Below are 15,779 nucleotides of genomic sequence, written 5' to 3' on the forward strand. Positions count from 1 at the left end.
ATACTTCTTGTTCCCGCTGTGGAACATACGTCCGTGTCTATCGGCAACAGGAGACAAAGTCTGAGGACATGAGCAATGTCTAGCCATTCTTGGAGAAGATTGGTGCAAGGTGTTCGTTGGTCTGCTGCTGTTGCTGCTGCTGCTATCAGGCTAGAAGCGTCTTGTGGCCACAAACAGCGAATGAACCCGGCAAGGTATAGTTTTATGTCTGAGGCGGGAGGCTGCGCCCAGTCGGAGGATAAGTAGATGTCACGGTCATGGACTACATCTCCATTTACAAGTCTTGACCCACAGTGCGCAACCATCAAGCCTTCCGCAAGGCCGGAACTACCCTCGGGTAAGAAGCAGATCGAGTAACGTCCACAAATCCATACTGTGTATCAGCCAAAGTCTAACAGCTCACAAGAGTGAGAACACTCCGCGCTCGATCAAAAACCATATACAATGCACCCGAGACTCTACATTATCCACAAAGGACAAAGCCAAAACTCACAATCCCAGTGCGCAGTGTCTCATAACGAGTTCAAAAACTGCGCCACCAGCTCGTACGCCTCCTGCTTGGCCGCCGCCCCCGTCGTGCCCTCCTTGGCCCGCTTGTCCCACCCATGCGGACAGTGCTCCATGCGCTTGAGCACGACATTCCGGCCGGGCAGCGCCTCGACCGCCGCGGCGATGCGCTCCATCTCCGGCGCGTAGGGATCCTGCGCGGCGGTGATGGCGGCCAGGTTGCGGGGGAAGCGCTCGGGGGCCGCGAACGCGGGCGAGATGCGGGGGTCGTCGGCGTCGCCGTCCCCGTCCGGAAAGTAGCAGCGATGAAAGAACCGCGACAGGCCGGCGGGCATCTTGAGGCGGGTGCCGTCGTCCGGGGCGGCCTTGTCGGCGAAGTCCTCGGCCAGGTCGCACGAGGGGTAGAAGGCGATCGTGGCGTGGATGGCGGCCTCCGGCGGGAAGTCGCGCACCGCCGACACGGCCAGCGCCAGGTTGGCCCCCGCGCTGAAGCCGGAGAGCGCCACGCGGCCCACGTCGAAGGTCGCCGGGTCCTGCTGGACGTGCTGGATCACGTCCTCCACGTCGTGGAACGCCGCCGGGAACGGGTGCTCCGGCGCCAGCCGGTACTGCACGTCCACCACCGTGTACCCCGTGTGCGTGGCGATGAACCGGCAGTACTCGTCGTCCGTGCCGTGGCCGGCCAGGATGAATCCGCTGCCGCACATGTTGATCAGCACGGGGCTGGGGCTGGGGCTGGGTGTCGTGGGCTGAGTGTCCGGGGACGGCCGGTAGATGTGCACCTTGATCGTGCGACCCGCGTCGCGCGATGGCCATTTCGCCGTTTCGTCCGGGTGCGAGCGCGTGAGGGTGCCCATCGCCGCGCGGCCGACGCCGCGGAGTAGCTTGGCTGCCCAGGTCTGGGAGGTGCCTGTCAGACCCATTTTTTTCTTCGGAGGCAGAGAATGTGTGGACTCTAGGTGGGCTCTCCAGGTGTATGTTTCCCAGAACAAGGAAGATTTCTCCGAGATAGTGGGAGATGCAGTGATGCAGGGACGATGACTAATGGGCGTATGTTCAGTTTTACAGAGTGCAGTGACTGAACGGGAAATCCGGATTCCAGCAGGCGGGGTGCGCTCGATGACGTCGCTTCCTCCCCGGCTCGGAGATTTCGGCTGCGGAGAGCTTATCTTATCGCCCACCTTATCTTATCCGACACCACGGTACAGCCCCGGAGATGAGGTCGTTGATGTCATCCTCCGCCCTCGGCGATTCATGAGTCTATCATCAGAAAGCAATTTGTTTACTAGATGAAGGGTGTTTTTCGGGTTGTTTGGTTGTGATGCTATACACCTGCGGAGTATAATGTATTCAAGACTATCTTTACATGCTGTCTTAGGTACCAATATCCCTCTGTATATTCTGGAATGTACTAGTCTGCTACCGACTGGGCCTGTGCAGACTGCGTCACTGGAAATGACTACAACAGGTGGCAATCTTGCCCTACTGGCTCGACCTAAACGAACGAAATGTATTGAGATGAGCTCAAAATACGCTAGACATCTGCAATCTATATTGTCCCAAGCCGAACAGGATTGAACCCGTCAACCCGAGACAACAAACAAGCATCAAGACAAAATCACAGAATGTACCATTCTCACTCTGGGAACGCAATCATTCGACCCACCAACCACCAAGTCCGCATCCACCACACAGCCCCTCAAAGCCCCCTCGCACTCAGCGCCGCCTTCATCGTCTTCTGGAACCCAAACACATTCTCCGGCGAGATCATCGTGTAATGCGACCCCTGCACCTCATGGAACCGCGGCTCCGACCGCGTAAAGTCCCGCCAGAGACTGATGAACTCGTTGAACCACTGCTCCTTGCCCGACGCCACCTCCTTGATCGGATTACAGTAGAAGACGTCCATGCTCGCCACCGAAGGCGAGGGCTCGTAGTTCACCGCGAGATGGTGCAGGTTCTGCCCGACCTGGGCCCAGTTCGCCAAGGCGGCGGGGGAGAGGGCCAGCTCTGCGAACCGCTCCTGATCGATCTCTCCCAGCACACGAGCCAGGATCTTGTCCCTGTCCGAGATCTCCTGGAACTCGCTGCCCAGATCCACGCGTTGACGCTCCGACAGCAACTCCAGGAAATTGCACAGATCCAGCAGCGCCGTCTTCCAGTCCACCTGGCGCATCCGCTCCTTGATGTGCGGCGGCAGGTTGAACGAGCCCAGGAATTTGACCGTGTCGCCGGTGCGCTCCAGCAGCTTGGCTAGCTCGAATGCCACCATCCCCCCGTAGGAATACCCGGCTAGCGCGTAGGGGCCCTGCGGTTGGTGGCGTTTGATTGCGCCGTGGTATTGCTGGACCATGTTGGTCAGGGAGGTCGCTAGGGCTTCGCCGTCGTTGAACCCCGCTGCGCGCAGGGCATAGATGGGCCGGTCGGTGAAGTACTTGGCTAGGTTCATGAAGGCCATCGCCTCGCCGATGCCGGGATGGGCGAGCCAGATGGGGGTTTTGGATCCGCGGCGTTGCAGGGGGACGACGGGGTCGTATGTCGAGTTTGGTGCCGAGGAGGTGGAGGCGGAGGTGGACCCGCGGAGCACATTGGCCAGATCCCGGACGGTGGTGTTGCGCATCAGCGTGCTCAGTGGGATGCTGCCTGGCTGGATGCAGGTGAGGTCTCTCTCCACGTGGCGTTTCAGCTTGATCAGCTCGATCGAGGTGATCCCCAGATCGAGGATGGAGGTCTGCACCCCGAACTCCTCTTCCGTGGCGTGGTCGACCGAGTGGATGAAGATGGCGAGCAGTTGGCGTTCCAACTCGTCTCGGGGTTCTTGTTCTGTGGTCTTGCGGAACAGGGCAAATCGCTCCGCGCTTTCCTCGGCGGCGTTCCGGTACTCGCCCCGCTCATATGCCGCCTTGATCTGTGCGCGTGGCAGCTTGCCCAGCGAGGACTTCGCGACGCTGGCGCGACTCAGCGGCAGGACTTGGGGCCGAGAACCGGTCATCTCCAGACATGTCTGTCGGATGGCGAGGACCGTCCGCACATGTGCCTCGAGATCCTCGCGCTCGTACGAGGGGAGATAGACGATGACGATCTCCTCCGTGTGTCCGTCCGGTGGGAGGGAGGAGAAGCAGCACGCCGAGCCGTAAGTCAGCTGCGGGACCGCCTCATATAGCCCGGCTTCGATATCGGTCGGGTTATATTTGATTGCATTGATGTTGAGGACATCTTTCACCCGGCCTTTGAGGAGCAGATGACCATCCTCGGTCTTGTCGATCATCGCCAGATCCCCCGTGACGAACCATCCGTCACTCGTAAAAGACGATCGTGTGGCCTGTTCGTTGCGGAAATAGCTCCGGAACACCACCGGACCGCTCACTTCCAGATGGCCCAGTGTCCCCGCTGGGACTGGGATGTTGGTCCCGGTGCCATCAGTGACTCGAACCTGAATGCCCGCCATGCAGCGCCCCAGTGACGCGATCGCGTACCCGTGACGCTTGTCGTGCTCGGGGAATCGGGTATTGAAGATCGCACCAGCGCAGGTCTCGGTCATTCCGAAGCCGGGGACAATCACATTGCGTGGTGCCCCGTAGCGAGAAAGCAGGGTGGCGACTTCTTCGCACATCTGGGTGGTGTTGGCCTCCCCGCCGGAGGTGAGGTATTGTAGAGAGCTTAGGTCCCAGCCACCACTCCCGTGGCCTTTCCCCTCCGGCGTCTGCTGCTGCAGCGTAGGATGCATACGCGCGAGGAAGAAGTTTGGAGCGAATGTCCAAGCCACGCGATGTCGCTCGACAAGGCTGAGCAAGTGTCCAGGGTCCATCAGGACGTCTGGCGCCTCGACGAGGACTTGACTGTGCCCTGTGAAGATGGCTTGGAGGTGGATCTCGACCAGCCCGGCCACGTGGTCCAGTCCGACCCAGCTCAGAAATGTCGTGGACGGAGCGATGGGCATGATACCATGTTTGCCAGTGACGGCCGCAGAGATCTGCTCGTGGGTGAGGGCAACCGTTTTGCAGCTCCCTGAGCTTCCGGACGTGAGCATCAGCACGGCAGTCGCATCCGGATGAAGGCTTTGGGCGTTAGCCCTAACTGCATCATCCGAGGAGTGTATATTGCTGTCTTCAACGTGCAGCTTGTCAACACAGGTCGGCACAATCGACTCTTGACCCTCGAATGCAGGCAGCATTCTGGTCGAGGTCAAGCATGCTGGCGAGCTAAGGAGCTCAGACAGATATTCCAAGTGGACCAACCGTCGGTTGGTGTTGTCGGGGAAGGGCGTCGACATCACGGGAATATACCCGGCCAGCAGCGACGCCCAGAGCCATAGTACCCGGTCCCAGTGGTTATCGAAATGCAGCAGGACGATGGACCCGGGTTTGAACTGCAGAGCAGAGCCGGCCTGCCGTGCTAGACGTAGCAGCCGGGCATAGGATATCTCCACCGGCTCGTCTGGGTTCCCAAGGGGGTAGATAAACATCACCCCGCCATCTGGACTGGCGGCAGCAGCCTCCAAAGCCTGTTGAAGTGTCTGTATCATGATCGCTGAGGAATAATACCAGTACCATTAGCTAGACTGCATGATAAGGTTAAACCTAGGATAGGTGCTTACTTAGGTGCTTCAATTGGTTGATGTGTTAGATTGTGAATAATCCTTGAATTGGAGAAGGGCTAAAAAGAAACTCTGCTAGCCAAGCTTTTTGCACAAACAACGATGGAGGTGGATCGTCAAGAAACTATGCCAAGTAAACATCGGTGGAATTTGAATCCTTGATATACCTTGGTACATACGCATAACAAGCCGATATCCGCAACCCCATTGGGACTCCTACACACTAGACATCGCCATGACGTCTGGGTACTAGGGTATTCTTCCCTACAAATTCTCGTCATGTTACCTCTAGAAGCACAAAGACAAGGCTTCTATCGTATTCGATTACAAATCCACACTATCGAAAGACCAACAAGCCCCGATGTTACGACCTATTCAGCCGCATGTGTAACCGTTCGATTGCGAGTATCCGAGTATCCCGAGTTGATTGAATGCTGCACACGACTCGCTCAGAGAGGAGTCACGCGGCCGTCTGAATTGTGCACCACGGTGAGAAATGATATAGTAATAGCGGTCAGAGCAGGACGACTTAGAGGCATTTAGCCCGCCTAAAGGTGGCGATAGTGATACTATTTTCTGGCATCTCTTCACAGCCTTACCCTCTTCACCAGTCTGCTAAGTGCTGCTACTGAGGCACCATGTCCGTCTCCGATCACGATCTCATTCGCAATGCCATCGCTCACTGGCCACTGGCCCTGGACCAAGCCGATCCCCGCCTCTTGAGCGAAGCCTTCACACCGGACGCCGTGATTTACTACCCACCGCCTGTGGGCACACTCCAAGGCATCGACGGGTTGAAGGGCCTAATGGAAGCACACTTCCGGGGCGTCACGACGTACCATTGCTCGGGCACGCAGGTCATCCAGTTGCAAAGTCCCGTCACTGCTACCGCCCGGACCTACGCTATCGGCATACATTTCTTCCCGGGGGAACTTGGCAGGACACCGCGAAGGATCTATGGGTACTACGATGATCGTCTGGTGAAGGGCGCGGAGGGATGGCGGATTGCGGAGCGGAGGGTTGTAGAGCACCTACCCATCAATGCCTTCTGAGGGTGACTTGGGGGGAGGAGGAGGGTTGCCAGATTGCGACATGCAATGGAGAGTAAGATTTGATATCGTCCGGCTCAGCTGTTGGTAGGGTGTTGTGTCCGGGATTCGCCGCTGTCATGTTGTGCGCCTATACACTCAGCGTCGTGGATTATAGTCTGAGAATGAACCTGATATAGCACCAGCCCAACGTGTGTAACCTCCTCCGTAAAAATTGCAGGGTGTATCCCTGCGCATGATACTTGCCACTTATCCTGAGGGATATGTCTATCTCGAGCGATTTGTCTAGCAGAGCCCGATGTGATACCAACCTGTGAGCACATACGAGAAATTCTTCCGTGCGTTCCTCGATAACCTTGCAAAACCATATTTCGCCAGTGATTCGTCGGGATATATGTAGTCAATTGGAAGATAGCCACATCCGGTCAATGCAGTCTTCAAGTGAATCTGGTAACGTAGTACGACGAAGAGACTCTCGTATAATTTGTAAGCATCAATGTGGAGAAGGCAGGGGTACCCCAGCACCGCAAAGCTTATCTTCCGTCAGCGACAGCATGTACTTACGGAGTTGCTCCACTCCGGCTGTGTCATCCAGCGATTTCGAATCCCGGGGGTGAGTGTTGTATGCGTCAGGTGCGGCTCTGCGATGTACTTGACTCCTCCGTAAAAGGTTCTCTACCTTGTGAGCTACACAAGACGCAGGACTGGACGTAAAGTCTTCCAAAGTAGGATGGATATTGTCATAGGCAAGGAACTTGGACATGAAAGCTAAAAAAAAAAACTGCCGTATGAGAGGCTCTCAAATATGGTCAACTTGATAAATCAGCAGGGTCAATATTCAACCTAATGTGGCTATGTACAGCCCGTAGATATAGATTGGTAGGAAAGCCGATACCCACAATCTGGAGCGCTGAAAACAAGGCCTCACCAGTCTCAACCACCGCGAGTGGCTTCGAACGTGGTGACAAACCCCGGAGTCAGAATCCAGACAGTGCCTTTGCAATCTGGGCAGGTAATACGACCCCGCATCGCAGGACTCCCAGCACTGTGAAGAACCCATTCACCTGTATCCTGTAACACTTTTCGTTTGCGATGACTAGCAAGAGCGTCAGAACACGAGCATTGTGTCTGTTGAACGTGCTAGTTTTGTAGTGTCTCGGAAGGAAGAGGAATGTATTCGCTTAACAGAATTCGAATCTCAGGTGTTGTGTTGGCCACCAAAAACGGAAACGCTGTTGTCATCAGCAGGGGGCTTTCTGTTTACGTGAAGGTTGTTTTAGTCATTTGTAGCATTGCCTACTACGACTTCCAGTATATCACAAGCTCACTAAAAGCGGCATCGGGTTAGGCGGGCTATTGTGCAACTAGAGGCGGGAGAAGGCCACGGTTATAGAATGGATATGCATACAACTGTATAGATGAATCTTTCTGCCTGCAATTCAATGCTGGATATAGACCTTCTGCCACCGACACAAACTGTAAACTCTCTTGCTAGAGCCCCTGCACAAGCGCATGGTAGGATAGAATACAATTTGTGTTCACAAATTGTGCTTGAATGAAATATAAGACTTCCACACATATCAGATGCTAGCTCACGCTGGTCCCTCCTCTGCCTAGGATATTTAAACAACACGTATCCATTGGTGACCTGACTTTCCGACGCCATTCATCTTAACTTATCTCCAAAGAACTCATCTCCACTCATCGAAGCAAGACAAAACCGCAACGCATAACAGGATGTGTCAAACAGCGACAATGAGCATACTGCCCCTCCTAACGCCAATGCCCCCGGACGAGATCTTCAACCTGAATCGTGCCTACGCCAAGGACGATAGCCCACGCAAGGTGAATCTCAGTCTGGGAGCCTATCGCACGGATGACAGCGAGCCTTGGCCTCTGCCAGTTGTACAGGAAGCCGAGAAGCGTCACCTGGCAGAGGTCGACCGATCTCGGCATGAATACACGTCCATTCAAGGCGACGTAACCTTCCTTGAGCTGGCCAGGGACTTGCTATTTGGCTTCAGCAGCCACTCCTCATATAGCGAGAAGCAAAATGCAATCAAATCGCGCATCGCCTCCGTGCAGACCATCGCAGGCACTGGTGCGAATCACCTCGGGGCCCTATTCCTGGCATCACACCTGAAGCCCCGAGCCGTCTGGCTCTCGGATCCCTCGTGGGACAATCACCAGAGAATATGGGAGCTGGTCGGCGTCCCCTGCAAGAGCTATCCTTACTACTCGCCTTCCACTCGTTCCCTCGATTTCGCGGGGATGATGTCCACTCTCGAATCCGAGGCGCAAGAGCACGATGTTATCCTTCTCCAAGCCTGCGCCCACAACCCGACCGGGGTGGACCCCAGCAAAGAGCAATGGAAAGCCCTGGCAAACTTGGTCGAGTCCAAGCGTCTGTTCCCTTTCTTTGATTCTGCGTACCAGGGCCTGGTCTCTGGATCCGCGTACAAGGACAGCTGGCCGATTCGGCACTTCCTGGCCGAGAAGCCCAACATAGACTTCTGCGTTGCACAAAGTCTGTCCAAGAACTTTGGTCTGTACGGGCAGCGAGTCGGCGCGTTCCATTATGTTCTTGGGGAAGGGACACGGAATGCCCCTGATGTCATCGTCAACAACCTTTGCCATCTCATCCGCAGCGAGTATTCGGTCGCTCCCACAGCGGGCAGTAGACTTGTCAGGACGATATTGTCTAATTCTAGAATGAACGTGCAGTGGAAAAGCAATCTGAGGACCATGAGTCAGCGTCTGACAGCCATGCGACAAGCCCTGTACGATGAGCTGATCCGGCTCGAAGCACCAGGCTCGTGGCGGCATATCGTTGAACAGGTTTGAGTCCCGATCTTGATTTATCCCGACACACGAGCTCTGACTAACCTCCTGTACCTTGTAGAACGGCATGTTCTGCTACACGGACCTGACCCCGGCGCAGGTCGAAGTCCTGAAGATCAAATACCACATCTATTTGCTGAAATCTGGGAGGATATCGATCAGCGGCTGTAAGTTACACTGCGCCCGAGTCATCTCTCCTGTCCGATCACGAGCACGTCTTGCGACACTTGATTTCAACGAGTGTTCTAATTTTGTCGAGGACAGTGAGCACCAAGAACGTCGAATACGTCGCTAGAGCAATCTACCAAGTGGTGAGGACTGTTGAGAGGGTTTAAGCTTGCGGGTTATCGCAACATGGTTCGCAGGATAGATTCTCTTATTGTCATCGTCATCATGATCCACTCAGCTCACACGAGATCCCTTTCACAACTTACTAGAGTCGGATCAAGAACCGAGTGTGTGCAACGTCAACATGGGAATGCTCGAGTGAAAGGGATCAAGGGTCTGGAAAACGTTTTGGGAGGCGGAGGGGTACATGTATACGAGCGGTGCGACGTATGTTGACTGGATGCAAAAAGCAATATGAAAACGTGGCCCGATGCGAGATAGATGACCTGACACGATGGGCACGGTAGAATATTGTCCGGAAGAATCGTGTCATCTCAGCTCGGCCATTCCGATCGCTACTTGACACTCGTTGCTTCTGTTAGATTCGTATGCCATTGCCCTGCCATACCCTGACTTCTACCTACACGTGGGGTCCCTGAGACCCTGCATGCAATGTCATACCGCTCCTTTTTTCTTCGCAATTAATCGTTCTTCCTGCTATTAACCTTTTCTATCTTGCATATTCTGTCGTGGTTGCATGGAAACATTTATTCGGGGAGCCCTATCGTGGTAGATGCGCTTGGCAGGACGATAATATCCCCATAAATTCCAGGAAGCCGAGTGAATACTCCGAGAGCTGAGTCGACCCAGCCAGCCCAAGCTTTCAACTCGTTTATATGAAAGCACAATTGGCTGGCCCGTTCACGAGGATAACTACTACGCTTGGCAAGAGAGCAGGGTAAGCTCAGGCAGACCGGTGACACTTATGATATCGTGAGATGGAGCTGAATGCTTCAGACTGGAAGTATCTGGCTGTGCGTAGATGATATAAACTGCTTCATATCTGCCGCACAACATACAGGTCCGTGACCCGCATCGTCCGATCAGTCAACATATCTCGATTATATTCAACTCCGTAGCATACTTCCACAGCATGGCAACCATGGCGCAAGGCAATCTACCCACCGCGCCATCTCCATACATCTCTCTCAGTCAGTCCCTACTCTTCCATACCCAGGATGAACACGACTGGTGGCACCGCGCGGCGCCCGTTCTTGCCCGAATGCTGCACAACGCCGACTATGAGATCCACAAACAGTACCAGTACCTGGCCTTCTTTGCCCAGCACGTCGTCCCCGCGCTGGGTCCATCTCCAGCCAACCCGCGCCCCAACCTCTACCGGGGCGTCTTCAACCTTGAGTTTAGCCAGAACTTTCAGGAGTCAGGCTGCATTATCCGCCTGGCGTTCCTCCCCGTGAACTACCTCGCCGGGGTCCCCGGCAAAGACCCGTTCAACCGACTCTCTACCCCCGAGGTGCTCGCCCGATACGCTCAGGTCGACGGCATCCATCTCGACCTTCAACTCTACCAGCAACTGGTCAGCGACCTCACCCTGAACAAAAAGGAAGAGGACCACTTGCTGTCCACGGAAAGCCCCTTGCCGCCGGTCTTCAAAACCCAGAGTGGCATCGCCCTGGACCTACGCAAGGAGGGCAAGATGGTCGTCAAGCTGTACACCTTCGTCGTCGGCAAATCTATGGCGACGGCCACGCCCGCGTCGACGCTGGCCCTCGACGCCGTCCGCAAGGTGGACCAGGGCGCCGCCAGCCGTTTCCGCACAGGCATACGGCCCATCCAGGCCTTTCTAGACGAGAAGCAGGGCACCCCGGACGCGATGATACCCGCGTCCCCGACCTCCTTCCACCCGCGCGGTATGATCCAGTTCGGCTGCGACCTGGTGGATCTCGCGCGCACGCGCTTCAAGTTCTACATCCACGACTACATCGTGAATACGGACCGACTGGCGGAGCTGTGGACGTTGGGTGGGAGGCTGCGGGAGCGCGACTGTCCCGGCATCGAGAAGGGGCTGGGGATCCTGCACGAGCTGTGGTCGATCCTCCAGGTCCGCGAAGGGTATCATCTGCCGTTTGCCTGTGCGCCGAAGGCGGGTGAGCGCGGGTCGGTCGTGGCTCCCGATCCAGCCAAGATGATTGCTACTAGTAGTTCTACTACCTCCAAGCCACAATTCTACTACGACCAGCAGTTCCTGATCGTCAACTACGAGATCCACCCTGGCGACCCCTGGCCCGTGCCCAAGGTGTACTTCCCGCTGTTTGGCATGACGGAGGATGCGGTCATCGACGCGGTGGTCGCGTTCTTTGAGCGGCTGGGGTGGGCGCAGCAGGCGCGCGTGTATCGGGAGAATATGGTCGCTTGCTTGTGAGCTATCCTTTTCTTCTCTTTGGGTACCGTTTGTTGGCTATTTGTGGTAACCCGATACTGCTGGTAAGAGACATGAATGACGTACTGACATCGTCTTGCACGCAGCTCGACTCGCGACTTGGAGAAGACGACGGATATCCAGGTCTGGCTCTCGTTCTCCTATTCCCCTAAGAAGGGGCCGTATACTACTGTGTATTACCGAAGCCTGTGAGCGCCGAGGATGGTTGGAAGGGTGGATGGTTGAGCGTTTAATTGCAGTCTGGATTGTTACCTTTCAGCTGGCTATGTGTGTACTTTCGGTTTTATGATTTAATAATGAAGAATGTACTTCTATTCCGTAGTTCGTGGCCGCATCGGATTTACTAAATCTCGCTAGGAATCATGAACTTTTAGTGCTATGGTTTTGCAATCAGTAGTGGGCGGGGAATATTAGGATTTGTTCTCTCCTAGCTACAGCCTGCCTTTCATTAAATGGAAGGGCTTAACTCTAGGTCCCAATTCGTCCGAGGGTCTCTGAAAAAGTCCTTTGTTCATCATCAACTGATTGTATCACTTCGAGCAATGACTTCGGTTAATTTTTTTATGACAAGCTGTGGAACATCCTGCACGAGATAGACTACACTAAACCGTGACTCACAACAGAGAGACTTTATGAGTGGAGGCCTAAGTAATTCTAGCTACAAAAATACTCAGATCGTAGCAAGCTTAGTCAACCTAGGGTTTGAATGTCCGCATCTAGTCTACTGTCCTGCCTCGAACAATACGGAGGAGTGAGTCGGCAAGCGTCGCGTCACGCAACCTGCGTCATCGTCCATATCAGTTCAGAATATCTCGTAATCAAGCCCAACCATCACACAAAAGTCTACACCCGACAGATCCCCTCCTCATCCCAATCCTCACTCCCAACTCCCATCCGCACAATGAACAACCCATCGGGGTCCCACCTCTGCTTGATCGCATACAACCGTTCGTAGTTGTCTCCCCAAAATGCTCGCCGGGAGTCTGGCTGCTCGATATCGACAACATTGTAGTATACCCCTAGCGAGGGTACCTGCAGAGCCCTCACAAATGGCAATTGACTATTGACCATCGTCTTCGTCAAGGATGTTGGTGGCAGCGTCCGTCGAATCGTCAGCAACAGCTCAGCCTCGCGCCACCCAGGGAGCAAGGCGCTCTCGATGACGTCCTTGTTGGCTTTGACCTGCCCACCGACTGACATCAGGATCTCCACTGAGTCTCCCACTATATACTCCAGATTGGACAGCACGTTCATTATATGAGAGGTCCCATTGGGAGAGAAGAAGAGATCCTCAGAGATCAGCACCGATCCTTCGACGAGTCCGTAGCCGCCCCCGTTAAGCTGGCGCGGGATGTTGAGCCAGGCGGACATCTCCGGGTACACGGTCAATTCGGAAGTGTACGCCGAGGAGAGACCCTGAGCCTCGAGAGCATCATGCATCATGTCGAGGGGTTGTTCGATCGGCCCTGTATCGCTGGTGTTGACGAAGAGTACGTGGGCCTCCAGCACCGCGCGATCCTCCAGGAATCGCGGCACGATGATGGCGCTGGTCTTGTTGTCCAGGCGCTTTAGCGCGGGCAGCAGGTTGGTGAGCTCGGCGGTGATGGCCCAGATGGCTTGATCCCCACTGCCAGTGGTTCCATTCTGTTGCCGGGGAAGATTGGCCGTCAGGAGGAAATGCACGGCTGGGACGTCGGGGTACGTGCGGATCGTGGTACGGACTACCACTCCGAACGTGCCCCCGCCTCCTCCGCGCAGGGCCCAGAAAAGGTCTTCGTTCTGGTATTCATTCGCCACCACCAGATCGCCCTAGCATGTAAACAGTGGTTAGCAATCACGCACAGCAACAGCACCATGGACCTAGAACCAAGGGGTAGGGGGGAAGGCACCTCAGCAGTAACAACCTCAAACTCCAGCACATTATCCGACCCAATCCCATACGCAGGCCCCAGAAATCCCAGTCCGCCGCCCTGCACAAACCCGCCCGATGCCGCGACAGAACTACAAGTGCCGGTCACCATATTCACCCCTTCCTTCTTGCCGGCGGCTAGGGCTTCGAGCCCTAACACCCCGGCCCCGAGGGCGAGCGCCGACCCACGAGACGTCCCTCCACCCTGTGGAATGAAGTCTGACGCGAAGTTCATCTTCTTCAGAAAACTCACGTTGATCTGGAAGGAGCCCAGCCCACTCGATCGGCCGATCCCGTCGTGGCCCATGTTGCGGATGGCGACGTGCAGGTTGTGTTGGCGTGCGAACCGCACCGCTTTCTGGATGTCCTGGGCGGAGTGCGCCAGTACCGCGTACAGAGGGATTCGGCCCTGACTGCAGGGAATGGGGCGGGGGGTGTCGACGAAGCAGCTTCCGTTGTCGTATCGCTGGGTTTCCCAGGAGACTGCTTGGAGGGCGCCTGCTGAGGATTGTTGTGTTAGTGGATACGCCTCTTAAGCAATGTGAAATCGCTGTGCAGTAGTAGAAGCTATGGAAGGATGTGCTCACCTGCTTCGGCGATGCGCCAAAGCGAGTCATGCGTGGAGTTTCTGGCGAAAGCGCATCCCGCTGGGTCGTAGTCTCTACCATGGCAGACCGAACCAACCGGTCGGATCCGGACCAGATGCCCGTTTACGGTGCGGTTGAACGCATTCCATTCTCGGGATGAAGGCCAGCAGGGGTCATTTGGCATACAGCGGCAGTCCTGCGAACCACGACCGGTTGGAGTGGAAATCGTCTCTCTGGCTGCTATCAATAGCAGTAGCCAGACAACGACAATAGCAGAAGACGAGATAAACATCGTAGCTCTATGAAAGTCCTATGCTCGCTCATAGATCCCCCGTCGCCGAACTGCGGTATGAGACGCTCATAAGTAAAGTATTCCCCTGATCAGGCTGCCAATCCATCCATGCGATTTTACATCGGTGAAGTGAAGCCCTTCACATAATTCTCCCACTGGACGGCAGTCACTATCTCGCGCAGGGAAACCCATACTTTCCTCGAGCTTATCTCATCGTCTGATGGTCGTGACTTGTGGCTCCCAGGGCTATGCTGGTTGAAATGTGGAAGACGGAATACGAACGAGTCAGTCATCACCGGGTCAATCACGAGATTCCAGCATTCTGCTGACTATATTTGCAACCTGGCACCCAGAGGCAGAATACAAATTCTCGCCGAACACTCGACCAGCGTACACCCCTTTCACGAATTATACGATGTATTGCTATTCTGGATGGTTCCATCCGTGCGAGGCCGCCGTGCAAGCCCAGATCTCTGTACGACGGTAACGCGCATGCATCTCGTGCTCCAGAACAAGTGTTGGCTCTTCCTCCCGGAATTATCCTTTCTTGGCGGAAAGTCAGATTATGAGAGTTGGCAATACAGGGAGGCTTAGCCACAATGTCAAAATGGGTTGCAACTGTCCTAGGTTTTGGGTGGCAGTCGCATCACCGCGACGGAGTGTTGAAGATGTTATCTCTGGTTAGCAATTACTGTAGAGTGCCCAATCAATTATCATTCCTCATAAGTGGTTAGTTCTAAACTACCAAGTCGGTTGACGTAGTAACCGTCTTTTCTAGTGATACAAATTCTTTCCCATCCTTAGTTGGCCCTCGTCATCGTTGACTCTAGACGGGATGGACGATGTGACCTCTTTTAAGTGCTAGGATCCGGTCTCGGAGCATCTGGTTACTTCTTGGCTCGTGGTACGCGTGCAGATAAGTCCATGCGGTTTGTCAACCCCGCCTCGACATATTTATCTCCCGGGCCCACCCCTAAAACCTATCACTGCCTGCTATCAATCATACGGGATAGTCGTCTTTGAAGCGATAGAACTTCATTGTTCGAATATTAGGAGGGAAACGAGACATGGGAAAAGAAATTCGACAAAAGTCTCTGTCTTAGATCAGACTTCAGCAACCCAAGTACTGCTCACGTCTGGAGTGTTGAAAGAGCGATTGATAGCAAAGAATCCCAACCAAAAGTCAGAACAGCATAGACCCCCAACAAACTACCCAACTTGAGTGTCTCCTCCCCTGGACCCGGGGGTACCAACCGACAAACATGCATGCCCACCTGGAAGAAGCTCCATTGCAAGGCCCCTCTCCTGAGACAATCATATACCCCTAATAGACTCGGGTAGCCACATGCCAGGCCCTCCGCCCTTGCCCGCCACAGCGCGCCTCCGTACACCAGCTGCGAACGCAAAGGCAGCCGCGCACACACGAAG

The 15,779-nt window shown here is 55.0% G+C and overlaps 6 protein-coding genes across 6 annotated transcripts; 3 read left to right on the forward strand and 3 right to left on the reverse strand.

The window, feature by feature from the left end:
• Window positions 1–209: 209 nt before the first annotated feature.
• BO72DRAFT_444790 (alpha/beta hydrolase) lies at window positions 210–1,595 on the reverse strand. The gene has a single exon (XM_040943900.1). The coding sequence runs from the start codon at window positions 1,428–1,430 to the stop codon at window positions 513–515; it is 918 nt and encodes a 305-aa protein (XP_040805297.1). The 5' UTR covers window positions 1,431–1,595; the 3' UTR covers window positions 210–512.
• A 611-nt stretch (window positions 1,596–2,206) lies between these two features.
• On the reverse strand, window positions 2,207–5,032 carry BO72DRAFT_483406 (acetyl-CoA synthetase-like protein; the record flags this gene model as incomplete). Its single annotated transcript, XM_040947800.1, has 1 exon — window positions 2,207–5,032. One exon carries the CDS (start codon window positions 5,030–5,032, stop codon window positions 2,207–2,209), a length of 2,826 nt encoding a protein of 941 aa, XP_040805298.1.
• Window positions 5,033–5,742: 710 nt separating this feature from the next.
• BO72DRAFT_492707 (nuclear transport factor 2 family protein) lies at window positions 5,743–6,156 on the forward strand (the record flags this gene model as incomplete). The annotated part of the gene is made up of 1 exon (XM_040948316.1): window positions 5,743–6,156. One exon carries the CDS (start codon window positions 5,743–5,745, stop codon window positions 6,154–6,156), a length of 414 nt encoding a protein of 137 aa, XP_040805299.1.
• A 1,752-nt stretch (window positions 6,157–7,908) lies between these two features.
• BO72DRAFT_369214 (putative aspartate transaminase) lies at window positions 7,909–9,329 on the forward strand (the record flags this gene model as incomplete). Its single annotated transcript, XM_040940906.1, has 3 exons — window positions 7,909–8,991; window positions 9,056–9,161; window positions 9,259–9,329. The coding sequence occupies 3 exons, from the start codon at window positions 7,909–7,911 to the stop codon at window positions 9,327–9,329; spliced, it is 1,260 nt and encodes a 419-aa protein (XP_040805300.1).
• A 935-nt stretch (window positions 9,330–10,264) lies between these two features.
• Window positions 10,265–11,755, forward strand: BO72DRAFT_369604 (aromatic prenyltransferase; the record flags this gene model as incomplete). Its single annotated transcript, XM_040940925.1, has 3 exons — window positions 10,265–11,235; window positions 11,326–11,541; window positions 11,650–11,755. 3 exons carry the CDS (start codon window positions 10,265–10,267, stop codon window positions 11,753–11,755), a joined length of 1,293 nt encoding a protein of 430 aa, XP_040805301.1.
• A 651-nt stretch (window positions 11,756–12,406) lies between these two features.
• Window positions 12,407–14,351, reverse strand: BO72DRAFT_518810 (FAD-binding domain-containing protein; the record flags this gene model as incomplete). The annotated part of the gene is made up of 3 exons (XM_040949671.1): window positions 12,407–13,372; window positions 13,453–13,970; window positions 14,060–14,351. 3 exons carry the CDS (start codon window positions 14,349–14,351, stop codon window positions 12,407–12,409), a joined length of 1,776 nt encoding a protein of 591 aa, XP_040805302.1.
• Window positions 14,352–15,779: the final 1,428 nt, after the last annotated feature.

This window comes from Aspergillus fijiensis (assembly GCF_003184825.1).
Source record: "Aspergillus fijiensis CBS 313.89 unplaced genomic scaffold BO72scaffold_6, whole genome shotgun sequence".
NCBI classification, from domain to species: Eukaryota; Fungi; Ascomycota; class Eurotiomycetes; order Eurotiales; family Aspergillaceae; genus Aspergillus; species Aspergillus fijiensis.